The sequence below is a fragment of the Nannospalax galili genome, unplaced genomic scaffold (genome assembly GCF_000622305.1).
Source record: "Nannospalax galili isolate Female #2095 unplaced genomic scaffold, S.galili_v1.0 scaffold321, whole genome shotgun sequence".
In the NCBI taxonomy this organism is placed as follows: domain Eukaryota; kingdom Metazoa; phylum Chordata; class Mammalia; order Rodentia; family Spalacidae; genus Nannospalax; species Nannospalax galili.
Window position 1 is genome coordinate 2,203,863 of NW_008345972.1, and position 20,855 is coordinate 2,224,717.

Below are 20,855 nucleotides of genomic sequence, written 5' to 3' on the forward strand. Positions count from 1 at the left end.
GATCTTGACCCCTTCAGCCTGGGAAGAAAGTGGGAGCAGTCTCTCTGTATTCTGTCTGCCTCTACACATGCAGGAGGACTGTTCTGGCTCTGACATGAATGATGGCATTCTCTGCCACCCTCCATCACTGCACCATACACCCAAATGTGCAGGAGATAGTTCCAAAGTCTTCCAATAACTAGGCTGGCCTTTGTGCCTCAGGATGTCCTCTGTCTACTCAGAATTCTCAAACCTACAGAAGACCTGTGGTCCTGAAAATGGCAGTTCTTGCCCATAGGCTCAGCTTTTTCCTGGTCACTAGAGTACACTGCCCATTGCCTTTTGAAAGAGGAAGTTAGTTCACAACCAGCAAAATCCAGCTTGCCGAAGCCTATCCAGTTCCTCCAGATACTGGAAGGGATTCCTGGAACAAAAGTGGATCTAAAAAGAAGGAAGATGCAGCTAAGGGCACAGGCATTGCTCCCACACTGGGGCGCAGCCAGCGAGGCCTCGTGTGGAACTCTGCAGACACTTGAGCACCAGCACTTGACTCATTCTCCCTTGTCCTTCTCCAAGAATCCCTGTGTTTCCAAAGTTCCCAGATGCTCCACTCCAAGGTCAAAGCACATGACTGACCTTTTGATAAAGATGTTCTATTATGTGTGTTTCTGTGTGTGAACAGGCATACATGAGGATGGTATGGCCAGCAGGGAAGGCTACCTGAGGGGCCTTCCTGGGAGATTCAGGGAAGCCATGCTCACCACACACTGGCCATCCCGGACTCTGTGCAGTCCTAAAAGGAAAACGGGCCTGTCAGGAACTCTTTGATGAGCTTAGCCACTTGGTCCTTCCAGTCAAGAGCCAGGAATTCAGGTCACACAAGGATTCTAAGTTTGTGGATACTGAGGCTGTAGGACTTTAAGAAAAAGTAGAAAGTAGTCCAAAAGGCTTAGGGAGATGCTGACCAGCCTTGGGGCTCACTTATCTCACATGGCAGGGCCAGAGATGTAGAGTTAGAGAACTTCAGCTAAAATAGAGGAGGAAAGTGAGGGGACCAGGAAGCAGAACAAGATAGGCACAGTAGCGGTGGCAGGGTAGCAGCTCAGAGCTGGATACAAATCCCAACAGGAGAGGTGATGCTTCCTGGGTAGCAACCAGAAAAAGCACTCAGTAGAAATAGCTTAGAATCCACACACATGCCAATCCCACAAATCAGAACATGGAAGGAAAAGAAGGTTGGAGCCCCGTGTATGAAATAAAGCTCCTTATCACAGAGGGTCCAAGTAGAGACAGAAGCTGACAAAGAACACAGGGGGCAGGTCTCCCTCCTACAGAGCACAAGGCCCAGGTCAGCTGGAGCACCCACCTAATTTTACCTGGATCTTTGTAGCATGACAAATGAACAAACTAGCTTCTGTCTAAACATAGACTCATTTTTCCACAAGGAGATCACACAAAACAAGACCTGGTAAGCTATATGACCTGTCTACACATGATACATGGTATGAGGTAATGCTGTACTACAGTCATGCTGTGCTTCAAAGGGTAGCACAGGCTTCCTGATGCACTGAACCAATCTTCTAGATTTACAGGGATATCCCCACTGAGCACACAGCCTCATTAACCACACAGGCTCAAACTAGCAGCACCAGGTAGATTTACTTCTGTGAGTATATATCAAATCCACAGATCACCAGCCACCAGTTCTCATCAATTGTTTCTTCGTTCTTCCTTTCATTATTCCTGCATATAAATGTATTATAATGTGTTTCATTACATTTTCATACATAGATATATAACATACTTTAATTCATTAGTTGTTTCTTAATCTAAACCCTTGCCTGAAGATAGAAAGTGCTAAAAAAATGTTTGAAGATGGTCTTTCAGGATGCTAGGCTACCCTCTTCTTGGTTTTTCTGGTTTTACAGAAGACATCTTTTCCTTGCCCCAACAACTTGCCACTGGACCCTTGCTTATAAGTGGATTCAATAACACCATGATGTCACAGAATATGCTAGCATGTGATATATATGATACCTGACGTCATATATGGCATAGTAAACTACAAAATGATGTCTGGCATAAAATGTGACATAGTGTAAGATATAATAATTGGATGGTATATGATGCCATACAAGACATAGATGAGGGCTGTGAGGATGTGACAGGACATACATAGGTAACATGGTGTAAGATATGATGTATGCTGTCATGTGTTATATGATATGCAATAGTGATTTGATGTGTCATGTGACATACATTTTTCCAGAGAACAGTAGAGAGGCATTGCTTTCTGAGTCTTCTTTGAGCCAGGAATCCCTCCCCTCCCCCTTCCCTTCCCCTTCCTCCTCCTCCTCCTCCTCCTCCTCCATTCCTCCCCGTCTCCTTCCCTTATCCATTTTCAGCAGAACACTTTCTCCAGCCTTCTGCTTTTCTCCAGTGCAGTGGCTCTTGCATTTGGCGGTTCTCAGGGGCACCAGGGGTACTTTTCCATTCTCAGTCCTAGAGCAGAGTCCAGACCAGCTGCCATGGGCTCTTGGCAGGAGCAACCACTGGAAGCCAATTCCTGCAGGGCCAGCCTTGCTTACTGTCCTGGGGCTCCTTCCTTACACTGGCTCCACAACCTTGGCTGTGGGGATGTTCTGTGTGCGCATTCTTTCACCCAGCAGCCGCTTCACATCTTCCCCACGTGACATGTCATTACCCTCCACTTGGAGGATGAAATTTCACACCAATCCCTGTGAACTCATCTCACGAAAACTACCTGACTCTCCATGCTTTGAGATGTCTGAATCTGAATTGACCTTCATCCATCAATCAGATGCCAGCTCCACGCCTTCTCTAACAAGAGTCCCTTGGACTCCATCCCATCTCTGATAAGGATGGCCAAGGCTGACCAAGGAAAGGTAGTTCAGGTCTCACAGGTGTCCTATCACTCCACAAGGTCTCACCTGCCCAGGCCTCTACCCTCTCTTCTCACAGAACACCAAAGCCAGTCACTGACTGGGAAGAACATATTCACTAGCATCTAAAAGGAACTTGGGCCCTCAGTCCTTCTCAATGCCTCATCCAGCTCAGCTGTAAAGGTTCTTTTTGCAGATCTCAGACATACCTGATAATATACAGGATATCTGTGGGCAAGGAAATACATCACCAACTGTAAGGAAGGGGTCACCGAAGCATCACTTCCCAACTTGGGTGCATCACTCTGACCCAGCACCCTCCTGCCACTGCCTCAGCCTCTATAGCCCTAGACAGACCTTGTAACAATGAGGCACTTACGTGATGGTATCAATCATGTCAAGGCCCATCTCCACGCAGCAGTGAGCATGGTCGGCCTTGGGCTGGGTGAGGCCAGATACGCAGTAGTAGCAGTCTCCAAGGATCTTGATGCGGCGACAGTGGTTCTCCTTTGGGGGAAGCAAAGTATAAGATCATGGACCAGCTCAGTCACCTACCATGGTCCTGAATGACCTCAGGGCAACAGAGTCACCTCCAGTGGCCATGACCAAGCTCAAAAGGATGCTCCCATCACTGCCCCCAATACCGTTACCCATAGTTTCTTTCTATGTGGGACATCCATCTCTTCCACCCTTTCCATTTGGCCAACCCTACCTGGACCTTCAAGGTCCAGGTGTAAGACCACCTCTGTTGGAAATCTGTCCCCATTCACTGAATTCACACAGTGCCACCCCTTAACCATGGCCCAGCCCTTCTGGAAGGCATGCAATCTCTGAGGATGTTCAGACCATATTGATCCAGGTATCTTTTACAGCTCTATATTTCCCCACCCTGGAGCACACACTTCCAGAAGAAATTGACTGTCACCCAATGTCTATTCATTTCTTTATACTAAGAAATAAAGAAGAATACAAGTTGAGTGTCCCTTTTTGAACCACCTGATGCCAGAAGCGCTTTAAATTCTTTGTTTTAAAAATACTTGCATAGACTTTGCTGGCTGTACAGACCGTCTCCAAAACTCTGAAATCCAGATGTTTCAACTTCCTAAACTCCATATGATGCTCAAAGCCTCAGCTTTTGAAGCATTTCACTGTTTAGATTTTCAGGTTGAAGGAGCTCAAGCACCTCTTAGGGGAATCATTCACATAGTGTCCCCTTGACCACCCATGCAGGGGAGATGTGCAGCCCTTTGGGAATGCAGGAGACCTCCCAGGAAAGCTGGGTGAATTCCAGTAAGAATCAAGAGTCAGTGGCTCACTATCCACCTGGCACATGCTAGCAGGTCCATGTCGGCTAGCACTATCATTGTGACTGTTGTTTTTATTTCAAGGAAAACACTAAAACTCCAGTTGTAAGGTCAGAGATAGCTTCGCAAATAAAAACACTTGCCACCAAGTCTGATGGCCTGAATTCGATCCCTGGGACCCATGTGGTGGAAGGAGAGAACCAACTCCTGCAAGTTGTCCTCTGTCTGCATGTGTACCTCATGGCACTCCCTCATACACATACAAAACAAATAAATCAAATGTAATTCAAGTAGAGGGGATAATAGAACAGAGGTAGAAAATACCCAAGGTTAAATATTTAAGTGGGGATAGGGAGACTGGAGAGAGGAGAGGGTAGGGGGGTGGGTTAGACAAAATTAAAGATAGATGAAGAGCTTTATGGAAATCCAATAGTGTGTAAACTAAAACCTAAAAGTATAATACATTATTTTAAAAATCATTTGAACAGAAGTACCCTGAATAGGTAGAAAATACTGCTCCCAGAAGACATGTTATAAAATGAAAATCTCAGTGTCATACACAGGATACCTCACTATGAGGGTCCCAGAGGAATCCAAAATAATACAGGCTATTGCCATTGCTCTTGGTTACCCACAATAATTAGACCTTAATAGCCAAGGATGATGGTATATACCTTAATCCCAGAACTCAGGAGGCAGAAGCAGGAGGTTCTCTGTGAGATTGAGGCCAGCCTGGTCTACATAATGAGCTTTGAATCAGCCGGGACTACATAGTGAGACACTGTCTCAAAAACAGCAACAACAACAAAAATATTAGACCGTAAGACCCTACTGCTGAAGACACCACTTACTTTGGATACAAGACATGGAGAAATCAACCTTGAACTGACCAGGAAACTCTCCCCCTGCCAGTTAGCTTACATAGTGCCAGAAGGTAGGTTGCTGGGGGAGGGAAGGCATTCATGGGCTGGATGCTGCATGCTAAAATACTGACCTGCTGGCAAGTGTGCCCAGTGATGCAATAGTGGCACGCTGATTATGTAGATAACCAACCACTCTATGGTTAGGTTTGAGGCCTGCTCCACAGGAGAAATTTCATGCCTGATATTGAAAACCTAGTCAAAAGCCCATGACTAGGGGGATCATAGGCCCCAGGGCATGGGGGTAAGGGGAACGCTGTTGTTTTGCTAAATGGTCATGTTGTCAAACTGCATGCTAAATATTTATGTTTATACCCATAATTTTGTGCTGCTCTCAGCTCTGGTCAGAGAAGTTTCTTTTTACAGTAGGTTTTAAGTGGGTAGTAATTAATGCATAGACCACTAACTAGTCAAAGTGTGGATTACAAATGAGTGCTTAGCTGTGGATAGGCCATCTGCATCAACCCCACCTCCAAGGCTCTGGGAACTTAACAGAAAAAGGAGTAGAAAGAATATAAGATCAGCCAGATGTGAGAGAGAGCTATGAAATGCTGACTTCTGGACATGGTGTGGCTGTTCACCCATCAGTTCACAGCAGCTATGCATAAGACCCACACAAGATCAGGCCAATCAAAAGTCCAGCATGGATGAGGGAGGGGCCCCCCATGTGCCACCCTACCCCACCCCTATCAGAGGAGCTACTGGCAGTTGATGGCTATTGAAGGAGGGAGAGTCACTCTCCTTTGGGGACCTGGTTGCTAGTAGGTTACTCATGCCCCAGTGGGTGGCCCAACACATATGTGCAGCACTAATTGGACTCAGGGGCTTTTAAACTACAACTGAAAATGAGAATATGAAATTGGGAGGGAGATGGGTTGAAGGGGCACTGAAGTAGTTGGGGGGAGGTAGTGGTGGATGGATATGATCAATACATACATTTGTATGATTGTAAAAATGTAGTAAACTTTCAAAGAATAAAAAATTAGTATTTGAAAAATTCATAAAACGCCACACATCTAAAATGGATCTATTTCCTGGCCCCTTTACATCTGGAAATAATTGAAGCTGTCACAAAGAACCTTTGTGGGTGGCGGTTGTGGACATTTACCCATAAGAACCCACACTGAGACCTTTTTAAATGAATGCATTTAAATATAAAATAACATGAAAACTATGAGAGCTCCCCTACAAAACACAAGTGGGAATCATGACTCTGCTGACCACTTCTGCGTGTCTCTCTGATGCCTACTTTCAGAGAAGACAGCCACATGTTTTGATCCATGTTCACTTCACACTGCACTGTTGCCATGAATGTCCATGAAGGAGATGACCCTGCCTCACACTGGTACACTGCCAAAGGAGAAAGGACTTCACAGACCCTAAGATGCCTTCAGAGAGTTCTAAAGCTCCTTGAACTCCACTTTGAAAACACACCCACAGTTTGTAAATTTTATCCTTGAATTTCTTACCACCCAGTTAGGTTCCTGCAATTTTCTCAAACACTGTAAGTTAACAAGTGTCAGGCTAAACAGGAAGTCAGCATCACACACCTGAGTGGTGAGGGGTCCCCAGACCTGTCCATGGACAGACAGTCCCAAAGCTCAACAGAGAGCTATCTCCCACTGCTGCCCAAAGCTGCCCCAGGTCCTGTGTTGCAAGGCCTTGAGAGATGTCTGCAGTCACCACTGACAGTCTGAGAAAGGAGAGCCATTAGCCATGACCGCTGTCCACTCCTGGGCGTCCCTCAGCACAGGATGCCTCCACAGAAATGAAACATCTCCGAGAGGACTGGCAGGGGTGACATCTTTGGTGACAGTCGCTACAAGGAGTCATATGGAAATGGCATGAATAGCATGCTGAGAAGAACAGAGATGCCACAGGAATGCTGGATGTGACCATCACCTCATGGTGCCAACAAGAGGTACATGGCCAGACCCCTTTGCACAGGGACTGAGGGCAAAGTCCTCAAGTACTGAGTACCACATGTACAAGTCCACACCTCAAGGCCTTCTGGACAGATGAGGATCATATGTACTCAGGAGAAACTGGCCAGAACAGTTATCTTAGACCTGTCGCCTGGAACCTGATTTACATATACACAGGTCAGTACATGATCTCTGTTCATCCAGCATCACACAGAGCCTGGGCCCTTCCTTGCTCTTCCCTGCCCTTTCCCACCAGGCTCCCACTATACTGGCAGACACGGTTTCCAACAAATACTCATGGATGCTGTGTGCATCGCTTTGTTTTATTCTTAGCATCAAAGGTCCTGGGTTTTGTCAATTATCTTAAGGGATCAAAAAACATGTTTTTAGTTGATTTTAGTGATTTAGACTTTAGAATCATCTCTGTAAATATGGATATTCTGGGCATGGAGTCATTGCAAAAGGCCCAGAGGGGAGCATTTATGATACCTGTATGCCTCTCTGACCTGCAAAAAAGAAAGGAGTGAAAGCTCTTCAATTTAAAAACTAAGCTAATAAATGCAAAAATAATGGAAATAAAAGCTATCTCACAAACGCAACCAAAATATGAAATCTTGGTGATGCTTACAAGCTGCTACAGGATCATTAGGTTCAAAGTGGATGGGGGCCAAGTGTGGGCAAGATCAGGCTAGTAACACCTGACTCCACCATCAATCTCAACCTGCAGGGAGACAAAATGTAAATGCAGCTGGCACCCCCTGCTGGAATAAAGAAGCGAACCGAGTTGTGGTCATGCTTAGAAGGGTGTTGGTAAAAAGCAAATCAATCCAGGAACCTACTGAGTGGAGTCCCTGTAAGATCTACCAGTTTATAGAAAGTGACAAAGTGACAAGGGACTGAGGGAGCATTTGACACAAAACCACAGAGGACTTAGAATCAAAAAAAGGAGGGAAATTGCCATAAAGTAAAACAAAATAAAAAATTTTAATGCACTAACGTAACTACCAAGTGCAGTAGGTTGTATTAATCATATGAGAGAGATCAATGTGGACCACCCAAAAATATATTTGTTCCAAGGCTATTTAAAGAGACTGCAGGAGAAGATGGCACTGAAGTGCTCTGCCTCTGAAGGGGGACATCAGCACCTGCCCAGATGGCTATATAAAGATACTGTCTCTGAGGCCTTTCCATATGGGAAAGTCTTTTCATAGCAAGAAGGGACTGGGTGTCTGATACCTTGCCACATAGATGACCACAGGTGGCCTTCTGCTGGCTAAGAAAACCTTTGTTTAGGTCATTTTCTTGTTCCACAGTCCCAGTAACCTCAAGACCCTGTTTCTTTCTCTAGCTTAAAATGCAATGAAAGCATCTGGCCTATTCTTCTGAATCTCATATTTTAGTGTGGTCACCATGTTTCTGCATGTTGGTAAGTACGCGTCCTTATCCCCTGCTAACCTCCCTACTGTCACTTTATTTCATAGGCTAAAGTCATTGAAACTTCAGAGAGAAAAGAGGGAAATTTACACTTCTTTACCCATGTGCGTTAGTTGCATTTCATTGCCCTCACAGAACACTATAACCAAAAGCAATGTATAGAAACAAGTTTATTTTGGCTTATGGTACCAGGGGGAGAGTCCATAATGGTGGGTGAGGCATGGCAAGGGGAGACCCGAGCAGGAAGCTGAGAGATCACATTTCAGCCACAAACATGAAGCAGAGGGAGTGAGTGAACTGAGGCTGTAAGCTCGCAACGTCTGCCCCAGTGAAGTACTTCCTCCAGCAAGGCTCCACCTCCTAAAGTTTCCATAGCTTCCCCAAGTGTCACCAACCAGGACCAATGTTGAAGTATGTGAACCTATGGAGGATATTTCTCATCCAAAACAGCACACCATGCTTCTATTTCCTGTATTTTAGAATGCTCTGACAATCTGGAGGCCTAACGTACTTAAGAGAGATCACCCGTCCCAGAGTAGCTGACCCCAGAGTCAGAAAACAGCTCCTGAGAACTTTTCCTATGTAGACCAACTAATCCCACTCCACATCCCAAACTACTTCTCTAAGGGATCTCTCACCCACCAATCCCACAGTTGCCATTTTCCCTGCCCGTACCACAGGAGCCTGGTCACAGAAACTAGAAACCACATCCACAGTCCAGAACCCATTGGCATTATTCAAACTAGCCAATCCTAAACCTGATAAGCTGCTTAATTAACCTAACTCACCCCTTCTCCACCAGAAAACATAATAAAGGATCGGGGGCAGACTGCCCCTCCATCCTGCTTGCTGGATGAACTCTATGCTTCCCACACGGCACCAAGAGAATAGTATGCTACCTCTCATTTTGGAGACTGTGGGTAATAAACTTCCTTCCATGGCACTGGTTTCTGTATGTCTGCACTCATAAATTAAAATCCTATGGGACAATCAAGATCTATGTGTATTTCATTTGCACCCTGATTCAAACAAACCAGCTGTGAAATAGCCAAGCCCAGACTGGGTGTTGAAAACAACATGGTTGTCATCAATTTGCTTGGGCTTCATAATAGAAATCATGGTGGTTTCTGGTTGAATACCCTCAAATGGCAAAGCCGTGCACTGACCATGAAGTCAGGTAATGTCTGAGATCTGGGAGGAGGCAGAGGGCAGAGTATAAACAAGATGGCCACAATTAATGATTGCTGAAGCTACTTTACAAATGCATGAGACTCAATAGATTATCTTCTCTAGCCCAGTGCACATTTGAATGTTTCTATAATGAGATTTCAAATGTCAGGATCCCGAGGTCAGGGTCGGAATCACAACTGTTTGCTGCATCTCTGTCATCCAGAAAAATGTGAAAGCATCAGTGGTGGCTCAGTTGCCATTTTCTGAATGAACACATACCTTTAAACACATAAACCTTTGAGCCCTCACTGATGAACTAAGGAGTGAACAGCTCTCCACCTGTGCTTGGCACGCGAGTCCTCCCTGTTGGCTGTCTGCTTCTCATTCCACACTTGCCACCCATTTCCCAGTCAGCTCTGATCTCAAACCATAATTCAGCCAGGAAATGCGCCATACTCTCTAGGCGGCACTCAGGATCATACTGATACACACTGATCATACTCTGCCAAGCATCTTACTCAGCAAATTACTTGTTTTGCACAGTTACTTGTAAAAGATTCAAAGTCCCTCCCTGAGTGGTAAGTACCAGGACTTGGTCCTCTTTACTCTGTCTCTACCCCAGCACAGTCTGTGCTCTAGCACATGTGCCATGCAAGTTTGCTCTAACACCACAGGAGTAAATACAACCAACAACACTTTTCCTTCAGCCCCACAATGTGCACTCAAGTTCCGAGTGGCTCCTACTGGAGCAAGAAGGAATATGAAGCTCCTCCTGTTGTCCATTTCACATTTCACAGACATGGAAACTGAGGAATGGCAAGGGAGGGTGATGTGGCTGACTCCCTAGGGCTGCCCCGTGAGTCCTGTCTCTGAATCAAGGCCACCAAAAGGTTCCATGAAGGCAAAAGCCAGCAGGTTGCAAGTAAGCAGACTCCTGATGTGCCCAGAGCCTGACAGAGATGGTTCTGGCTACCGGTCCAGCTTCCAAGAGTCCTTTAGGAAATATCCACAGTTAACACAAAATAAATGGAAAACAGTAACTTCAATAATACAGACCATAGTAACACCATCATGTATCAACTAAACATTAAACAAGGTGATCACGCTGCATCCTACAGCTGAGTGTTTGCCTCCAGCCTATAAGATCACTCAACTCCATACAAGCATCGTATTTTCCTCTAAAGCAAAGATGAATGCAAGTAAGCCTAACTCAAAGTCTGGTATCCACTAAAACTTTCACCTCTGGAACAAAATTCCTCAAAGAATGACTTAGAGGGAGGAAATATTTATTTTGACTCACTGAGTCAGAGGTTTCAGTCCATGGTTGACCGACCAACTGTTGCTTCTGGTGAGGTAGGGCATCATGGTGGGGAGGGAAGGGTGGGACAATGTTGGTAACCTACGGCGTCAGGAAGCAGGAAAAGAGACAAACAGGGATCCAGGACAAGATACAGTCCCCAAGGGCAGGCCCCAGTGGCCTACTTCTTCCATATAAGCCCTACTTCTTGAAGTTTCTAGAAACCCCCCAAATAGCACCACCAGCTAGGAGCCAAGCCTTCACTGCATGAGTCTTTTTGAAGACTGTCTCATATTCAAACAATAAGGACATTCATTATTGTACAAATACTTTAGTGTAAACCTTGTGGCTCAGAAAGTCTCCAAGTGTGCCCATGTTTGGGGACAACACTGATTTCAAGAGGCCATCAGCCCGCCCTGCCCATACCACATCACTTCTCAGGCCTGGGCACAAAAAGAGACCCGTAGATCAATGGAACATCATTGAAGCTCCAAACATGAGTACGTGCAATTTCAGCCACCTGGTATTTGACAAAGGGGCCAAGAACACTCACTGGAGGAAAGACCGCATCTTCAGCAAATGGTGCTGGCAAACTGGATCTCCACCTGTAGAAATCCGAAACTAGATCCATATCTTTCACCCTGCACAAAAGTCAGCTCCAAATGGATCAAAGACCTCAATGTGAAGACTGAAACTCTGAAACTGTTAGAAGAAAACATTGGCAATAACCTACAAAATATAGGTGTAGGAAAGGATTTTCTAAATCGGACATCAATTGTTCAGGAATTAAGGTCAAGAATCAACAAGTGGGACCTCATTAAATTAAAAGGCTTCTGTACGTCAAAAGAAACAACCAAGGAAGTGAAGAGAAAACCCACAGAGTGAGAGAAAATCTTCAGCAGTGACACATCTGACAGAGGTTTAACATCCAGAATATATAAAGAACTCAAAAAACAAAGAATCAAGAAAGCAAGCGACCCAATTAAAAGATGGGATAAGGGTCTAAACAGAGACTTCTCAAAAGAAGAAAGAAAAATAAAGATAGCTAAGAAACATCTTTAAAAGTGTTCAACATCGTTAGTAATTAGGGAAGTGCAAATTAAAACCACGAAAGCGAGAGACTCTAGACAGGCTGACTAGACCTCAGCAGATGAACTTGCGCTGAGAGATGTCTGGGGACACTAACTTGACAAAATAGACCTTAAGACAAATGACAGAATGTATGAATTCTAGTGGGGTGGCTATGGGAGGGAGCCAGTGGGGAAGGGGGTATAAAGATAATTAAGATTGACTGGGATGTTAGGTATGAAATACACAAATATTCAATAAAAGAAAGAAAGAAAGCTGATGTTGTGCTGGGCATGGCGGCCACCTCGTTAATCCCAGCACTCAGGGGACAGAAGTAGGCAGATCTCTGTGAGATCAAGGCCAGCCTGGTCTACACAGTGAGCTCCAGGCTAGCTAGGGCTACAGGGAGACAGCAATAAGAACAACAAAAGTCAAAAGAAAACTGACATCCAAGGAGAGTCCTGGTCTCTGCATGGTGAGTGTGGGGTAAGAACAGGCACCCAGGACATTTGTTTCTCCATCGTGTCAAAGGGTAGGACGAGTTTCTCAAAGATAACACAAAAACCAATGCAAACCTAACAGGTATTCGGTAACTGAGGGAAAGGGAAAAATGCTGCTCTCATCTGTGACTGTCAGCTGCGGCTAAGGGGGCAAATAAATCATCAGCTACCACCGGCATAAAGACAAACACACCCTGTATTTGCTTAGCTCCCCGCAGACCTTCAGACAGAGAAGGCATTTGGGCTGCAGGTGTGGGTGATTTTCCAAGCCTGCACCTCGAAGCAGCCACCCTGCATCTCAGTGCTAGGGACTCAGGGCCAAGACAGCCTCATGTGAGAGGGTCATGGGCTTCTCCAAAGGTCTCAAACAGAGCAGAGAAAAACAGGCGCCTAAATCACAGCACCCAAGGGGAGCAAAAGGGGAAAAGGAACTGCTGCTGAAGAAGAGGGGTCATTTCGATTTGAGCTTCCCAGCAGCTGCTTCAACCACAGGGGAAATGATCACAACTGAACCTGTAGGAGGGAAATTATGATTAATAAACTATATTGAATAGGAATAGCAGGTTACACACTGCAGAAGAAAATAGTGTTCAAAATGAAACATATAAAAAAGAATCCTGCATCTGTCACATCCTTGGACAAATGTAATTTCTTACCATATTCTAAATATGGATCCTTATTTACAGACAAGTATGCCTGTCGCCACTCATCAAAGTAGCTTCTTTTTGTAACAGATGGAATCTATTATAGAATTCTATAACTGGTCACACATAGAAAATAAGTGTCTGTGAGATGCCCAGCCCTAAGTGCACATCTACAGTGGAACCTGTACAACTAAGGCTAGTAGAACATAGTGGAACAGGGGGTAGAAAGAATACTAATTCGTCTCTTAACTCTCACCAGCTAAGCTTCCTCATGCAACAGAGGGCAGAATAAGAGAATAAGAGGCTGCAGAGCACATGTCCCTGGATAGGACTCATATTAAATCTCACCTCACCCAGAACTCTAGGACCATTGTGAAAGAGGGGCAGAAAGCTTGTAAGAGCTAAGGGTGGTGGATGACCACAAGGAAGTAGAGTTTCCAGGCTTCTAAAGACTTGCTCATATGACCTTACAGCAATGGTGACAGTGTGAACAAGACCCATGAAAACTCAATCAGAAGCCCTGCATAGAACTGGGGAAATGGGCAGGAGGCCCCGACCTTAGCCAAAGAACTAGTGGCAGCTGATCACTGCTGGGTGATGGAGAGTCGATCTTCTTTAAGGTAGGGACGCTAGATAGGCTGAACAGACTCCAGTGGATGAACTCATACCAAGGGACATCTGGATACACAAACTTGCCTCGATAGGCCTTAATATGTACGACAGAATGCGTGAAATCCAGTGGGGGCCGGGGAGAGAGGGGTACAGGCTATTACGAAGTAACAACTCTACTTAACCTCTAAAGCAGTGATAAAAACAGGTAAAACAAAGGCGGCGAAACAGAATCATAAACATATTCAATAAATCTACAAGCAGGCAGGAAAGAAAAAAAGGGAACAAAGTATGAAGGGTACAAAGCAAAAAACAAGCAGCAAGGAGGCAGCTTCAAGCTCAGACACAGCCATAGCGCAGCCTCACATCCAGCTAAAGTAAGACTGTCACGCTGGATCCAAAAAGAAAAGCGGAAACAAACGAGAAACAAACCTCAGACATATAGGCTAAAACTGGATGTGTGGGAGAAGGCATACTTTCTGACACTTGTCAAAAGAACGTTAGGATGGTGATATTAATGGGCAAATGAGAATCCAGGACAAAGGTTATTTCCAGGGTAAAGGAGGTCGGTTCTTAATAATAAAGGAGTGAACTAAGCAACTGGAAATAATTCTATTATTGAATCAAAAAATCTAATCACAAATGTTAAGCAGAAATGAAGGAAACGTGAAGGAAGGTGAACCCTGCAGTTACTCCGGAGGTTTCGACATGCTGCTCACAACAGAGAGAACTCATAGCCAAGAGGGCAGTGCTGATGGAGAAGATAAAACATGAACCATTCCATCAGCCTTCTGGCCTCATGTTCTTGTAGAACAACCTGCTGACAAGAAGATTGTACAAGAGCAGAGCACACATTATGCTGAACTGTGCACAGGCCATTTGCCAAAAAAAGGCCATATTCTGGACCAAACATTAAAGAGAATTCAATCATAAAAAAAAAATGTGTTCTCTGACCACAAGTGTATTAAAGCGGAACTCAAAATAAGGAAGACTGGGCTGTAGGTTTAGTCAGTGTTAGAGAACTTCCCACCACGTGTGCAGCCTTGGGCTCAATTCCTACCTGGCACTACAAAAAATAAAAATAAAAATAGAAAGACTAGCCGCTGGAGAGATGGCTCAGTGGTCAAGAGCACTCGCTACTCTTGCAGACGACCCAAGTTCAATTCCCAGCACTCACATAGTGGCTAATAACTGCCCATAACTCCAGTTCCAGGGGACTGAACACCCTCTTCTGGCCTCTGCAGGCAGTGTATGAACCTGATAAACTTATACACATACAGGCAAAACACTCGTACACATAAAATTAAAGATGAAACAAAATAAAATAGACTCCAGGAAGAATCAAAAAGGAAATGAAAAATATTTTGAACTGAATAAAAGATAAATACACAGCATATCAGAATTTTTGGAATGATGCTAAAATAGCACTTCAAGGGAAGTTTATCGCATGAAAGACTATATTCAAATACCCCAAATTCTAAAATCAGTGGCTCTCAGCTTCCTTGAATATCAAATCCAACCCAAAATATGTAGAGGAAACACAACAGTTATGTGAGGAAGAAAATTAAGGAAATAAAGAAATCAATAAAACCAAAAGTATTGTTTAAGAAACTCAAAAAAACTGATAAAGCTCTAAACAGAATAATTAGGGGGCGGGGCGGGGAGAGAACAGGAGCTACCAAAGTGAGGAAGACCGTGCTGACACTGCTGCAGAAGCCCAGAAGCCGCAGCTTCTTCATCAGGAAGAATACCTGAAACTTTATTCAGTGACTTTCACAACTTGGAGTAAGGTGACAAATTCCTTGAAAGAAACACAAAACCATTAAAGTCATTTCAGAAACAGATAGCTGTCCCTTCTGACTGCGACAAGTACCTTTCCCATAAAGAAAACACCGGGCCCAGACAGGTTCATCTGTACCTTCTACCACAGATAAAAAAGAAAAAACACCAATTCGACATAAATTTCCAGAGACATAAACAAGAGGAAGGATTTGTACATTCAGTTCTGCACTCAGTATTACCCTGATATCACAGAAAAGTAGAATGAGGAAAGACACAGATGAGTCTCTTAAATAACAGACAGGAAACGTTCTAGACAAAACTCGGCAAACCAAAACCAGTAATACGTAAGATAATACACTAGGTCTCAGGAGAGTGCAGTCCAGGAATGCAAGGGTATTTTTAACATGCTAACATCAAGCAATGTCATTCCTCATGTTCGCAGATAAAAACAGGAGAACACGGCCATCTCTACAGGTGCATAATTTTTTTTTAAAAAATTGACAAAACACAAATGGCTTTTCAGATTTTTTTTTAAATCATGGAAAACTAGGAATAAGGGGAGACGTGTTCAATTTGACAAAGAGATTGCCTAGAACCTTCACCGCTAACATCATAGTTGGTGATGAAAGATAGAAGGCAAAATGCTATTCCCTGAAATGGAGAACTAGACCAGTGTGCCTGCCATGACCACTTCTATCTGACAGTGTCCCAGTCTCTAGCCAGTAAAATAAAGCAAGAAAATGCAAACAGGAGGCCACCAGGTGGAAAATGAAGAAATTAGACTGTATCTACTTGTGAACATGATCATTTATGTAAAAAATCCATTGGAAATCTACAAAGTCAACCAGACATGAGTTAATTCAGTTCCAGAACAAGAAATCAATTTTAAAACTTAAGTTTAGTAAAAAATAATTAGAAATTAAAATTTCAAAAATCAACAGGAATTACACCATCAAAGGTAGGATCCATTTAGGAATATATCTGATAAAAGATAGGAAACAAAAAATTGTTAAAGAAATGAAACATCTGAAAACTACACATTTCTGAAGGAAATTAAGTAAGTTGTAAAAATGAAGAAATAAACTATGTTCATGAATCAGAAATCTCTATATTTGTAGGGAACAAATTCTCCCCAGATTAAAAATGTAGTTTCAAAAAATCTCAATCAAAATTTTAAGAGCCTTTGTGGTAGGAACCAAAGAAATGATTCTAAAAACTTATATTGAAAAAGTTCAGGGTGTAAGGTAGCCAAAATTACTTTGAAAAAAAATCATAGTGGGAGGAGTCATAGATCTGATACAGGCTGGTAGAAAGCTATAGGACCAAGGGTTGAGTGTCAAGACAGACCCATAGAACAACAGACTAGAATAGAAAAATTTAGAAAGAGCTCCTCCCATATACATGTGGAAAAGTGAGTTTTCTAATAATTTGAAAACTCAATTTAGTGAGAAAGGACAGTCTTCTCAGCAACTGATGAGATCTTATATGCAAAAAAATAAAGTTCTGATCCATACCTCACACCATATACAAAAGTTAGCTCAGAATGTATTACAAATGCTAGACGGAAACCTATGGTATTTTAGTGAAGCAGACAGTGCTACTGTATTTATTTAGCAGCCCTACTGGACAATGCAGGGCCAGGCAGGCTTGGCTTAGGCAGCTAGCAAATGAAACAAGTGATTGAGGTTAGTTGTCCATCTCTGTTATGTACATTTCCCTGAGAACAATGTCTTTATAAAGCTATGGGAAACTCAAGCACACACACAAATTTATGAGTACTACAGTGTATGTTCATTTCACTATGAATCTGCTTGACCTCTATGGATGGTATCACTTTTTAAGTATGGACATAGGCCTCACAAAATTGAGAATAACTGTATTAATATACTCTGCTTACTTGTAATATACTCCGTGCCTTATGAAGCAAGTGTTTAAAGAAAACTATTGTTCCTCTGCTATGTTGAGGCTGATCAAGTCACAGCCAGTGAGCAGCAGAATGAGCGAACCACTGCAGACCCAATGTGGAGTCTGATTTAATCATCGTGGCAGTGAGACAGTCATTAATTGACAATTCTCTAAAACAGACCCAGCTAACAAATGGACATTTTCTGGCAGCAAACATTATCTGCTTATGAATTAAGACGTTGATGGGCTTAAAGGAAAATGAGCTAATATCTTTGGAAAGAATATCCTAATGTTTTTCACATTGAGCTCCCAACTATTTGTGCAGTTCTAACATCCGACTGCATTGTTCATGGTCCCCTCGTAAGGATGGTCAGTATTATTATTATTATTATTATTACTATTATTACTATTATTTTTCATTACATGTCAGCCCTGTGCTCAGCACTAGGCTAAATGTTTTAGACTTTGTATTATTTTATTTTCATTATTTGACTTTTTGCTACACTAATCTCTTGAAATAATCACAGCTAGTGTCATTTCTTTCAGCAAGAAGACTAAAATCCAGAGAAATGAGTTCACGGTGTGAGGTAAACTAAAGAAAATGATCCCTCATAAGATATCATGGTCAACTCCCTGGAGGTGTGAATTATTATCTTAAATAGCCAGTAAAAAGAGGAATCTCTGCAGATATAATTTAGTTAAAGATCTGAAATTGGGAAACCCTGTGGGACTGGGGGAAGGGACATGGAGAGAAGAGGAGAGAGCGGATGAGGGTGGTTAAGAGGAAGAGGCAACACGACGGCAGAGGGAATCTGGGGTGATCTGACAGGAGTCAAGGAATGTCAGTGGTCAACCAAAGGGGTAAAAGGTAAGGATAAGGTCTCTCTTTGCAGCCCCTGCAGGGAGCACAGCTCTGCCAACGCTTGATTTTGGCCAAGCAGTACTGACTTTCAGACTGCAGGCTCCAAAAGCATGAGAACAAATTCCTGTTGCTCAAGCCTCCCAGTCCTCAGTCACTGCCACCATGGCCTTGAGCAGCCAGTGCAGACAAAAACATTTCCGATACAACCCAAAAATGGCAATCCATAAAAGAGAACAGCTGACAAACAGAATTTAAAAACGCCTGCTCTCCAAATAACACCGTTAAGAGAATGAACAAAGTCTGGGAGAAAACTGCTTGCGAGGCATACATCTGATGAAGGGCTTGCATGTAGACCACATAACAAATTCTTAGGTGGGGTATGATGGCACATATCTGTGCTCTCAGCACTCAGGAGGCTGAGGCAGGGCGATCTGAGTTTGAGGCCAGCTTTGGACTACACAGGGAAGCACTAATGGGGGTAGGGGGCACGGGTTCTCAAAATTCCACAATAAGAAAATAACGAGCCCAATTTAAAAAAGAGGGTGGTCAAAAAATCTGAACAGATGCTTCAGCAAAGAAGACCGAAGGAAGGCCAATAGCAATGAAAAGATGCTCAACATGGTTAGTCACTAGAGAATAAGATCCAATGGAGTATACCACATGCCCATTTCAAAACCTGGCCTCCACAGTTGACAAGGATGTGTAGAAACTGGAACCCATACACCCTTGGTGGGGATGTAAGATGGCATAGGCACTCTAGAAAGCACCGGATTCATTTCTTGAGAAGTTAAAAAATATTCAGCGTATTTTGTGTTGACTCGCTGTAGTATTTACCCACAAAAACTGAAAGCACTCATCCGCGCAAAGACTTAAACATCAATGTTTCAGCAGCTTTATTTGGAATAACCTAGACCCAGAAATAACCGGAATACCCATCAGGCTGTGAACGGGCAGCAGGCTTTGATTCAGCCAGACAATGGGATGCTTCCAAGCAATGACAAAGAATATTTTCTTTCAAGGGCCCTTTATGATACCAGACAGCAGGAAGTCAAAAGAAGCTTTGAAGCAGCAAAGAGCTAGGTTTGCTCTTGAGAAGGATCGCTCCAGGAGGAAGCTGCTACAGGAATCTGGGAAGTGTGGGCAGCAATCAGAAGTGAATATGTCCCTACAATCTGGGCCCCTATTGTGGACAGCAGCCAAGGGCAGGTGCTTAGGAGCCATGCTCAGTGCCTGTTCATTGGAAGAATGAAGCACACCTGGCTGCCAAAATGGGCATTGTCTAAACCTTTCTTTTGCTTACACAGTCTTTCATGAAAGACACTTTGCTCAATAAATACCTTCCCCAAAGACCCCAAGACTCAGCCGACAAGGTGCCCTGCCTCCCTAGTAGGCTCTCTTTGGACCTTCCTGTCCCTCTCCAAGGCTGCCCACCCTCCACCCCAGTAGAGCCTGGCAGGACTTCCTCATGAGGACCTCCGTAGGGTCTGTGGAGACTACAGCCAGCACAGGGCCCAGGAGGGGTACATGGAGCCTGAGTCTCAGGACAGTGAAGGTGAGAGTCTCCACTGGCTGGGAGGAAGATTCCAGGGGTCAAGATAGGGGCCACAGAGGTCCCACCTCCTCCTGGGCCAGTACTCTGTACATAGACACATGCCTTCACAACCCAGTTAGTAAAATGAAGATTTCTGGGTACTGAGATTCTAATGAGTGGTTCTGGGTCAGGCCCTGGAACTCACCCTCCACATCCCCAGTGACAATACAATGGCCTCCCAATCACTTGCTCAGAAACAACAAAGAACCCCTGGACAGAAGAATGGACTAGAATAACAGGAGCCTTCCAAGAGCTGTCTTCTCTTCTGCCAGGGCTGAGCATTTGCAAAATAGGGACCTCAGGTTTGGAACACAAACCCCATTCCCACATCACCTGGAGAAGGCCAGTCAGAGGTATGCTTGCTCACCTCATCACTGACTTTCTCTCCAACCCTACAGGGTTCCAAGGAATACTCACTGCCACAGAGAAGGGAGGGGATGAGCAGGGATCCTGAGTGGCTTGTCACGATTGGAAAACAAAGCCCTAAGGAAACTCAAATGTAAGCATGCTGGCTCTCCTGGATGCTGTTCTGTTCCCAGCCCGCTCAGTGTCTCTAGATGTGGCTGCTGTAACCCATAGACCATGTATAGGCAGCCAGGGGCCCTTTGGCCTTTCTCCTATGTATGCACCCTTAAAGGTTCATGGGTCTCAGACCCCAGTCCAGAGGCCAGGGAAGCAAACATCTCAGTCTGATACTGTCTCACATGGGACGTCAGCTGTGGGTTAGGTTCCTCAGTCATAACTAGGACCTCAGAGTTGACTTGAACATGAATATGGGTTGCCCATAGAAGGCCACAATCTTGAGAGAAAACAGCCACACACGGGAAGAAGATGAACAGTTCCTGGTGGGCAGGATGCATCGCCACTCTTCAGATGGCCAACTAAGCAAACCGTCACAGAGAAGATGACCTTCAGAGCTTTGAAGAACAGTTCTCTCTTGGGAGTGGCTTTTAAACCACAGA

The 20,855-nt window shown here is 44.1% G+C and overlaps 1 protein-coding gene across 1 annotated transcript in view; it reads right to left on the reverse strand.

The window, feature by feature from the left end:
• Positions 1-20,855, reverse strand: part of Adcy1 (adenylate cyclase 1) — a 127,613-nt gene that overhangs the window by 57,766 nt on the left and 48,992 nt on the right. The window contains exon 5 of the mRNA XM_008842188.3: positions 3,262-3,389. Coding sequence (XP_008840410.1) covers positions 3,262-3,389 — 128 coding nt within the window. The remainder of the gene's footprint in view (positions 1-3,261; positions 3,390-20,855) is intronic.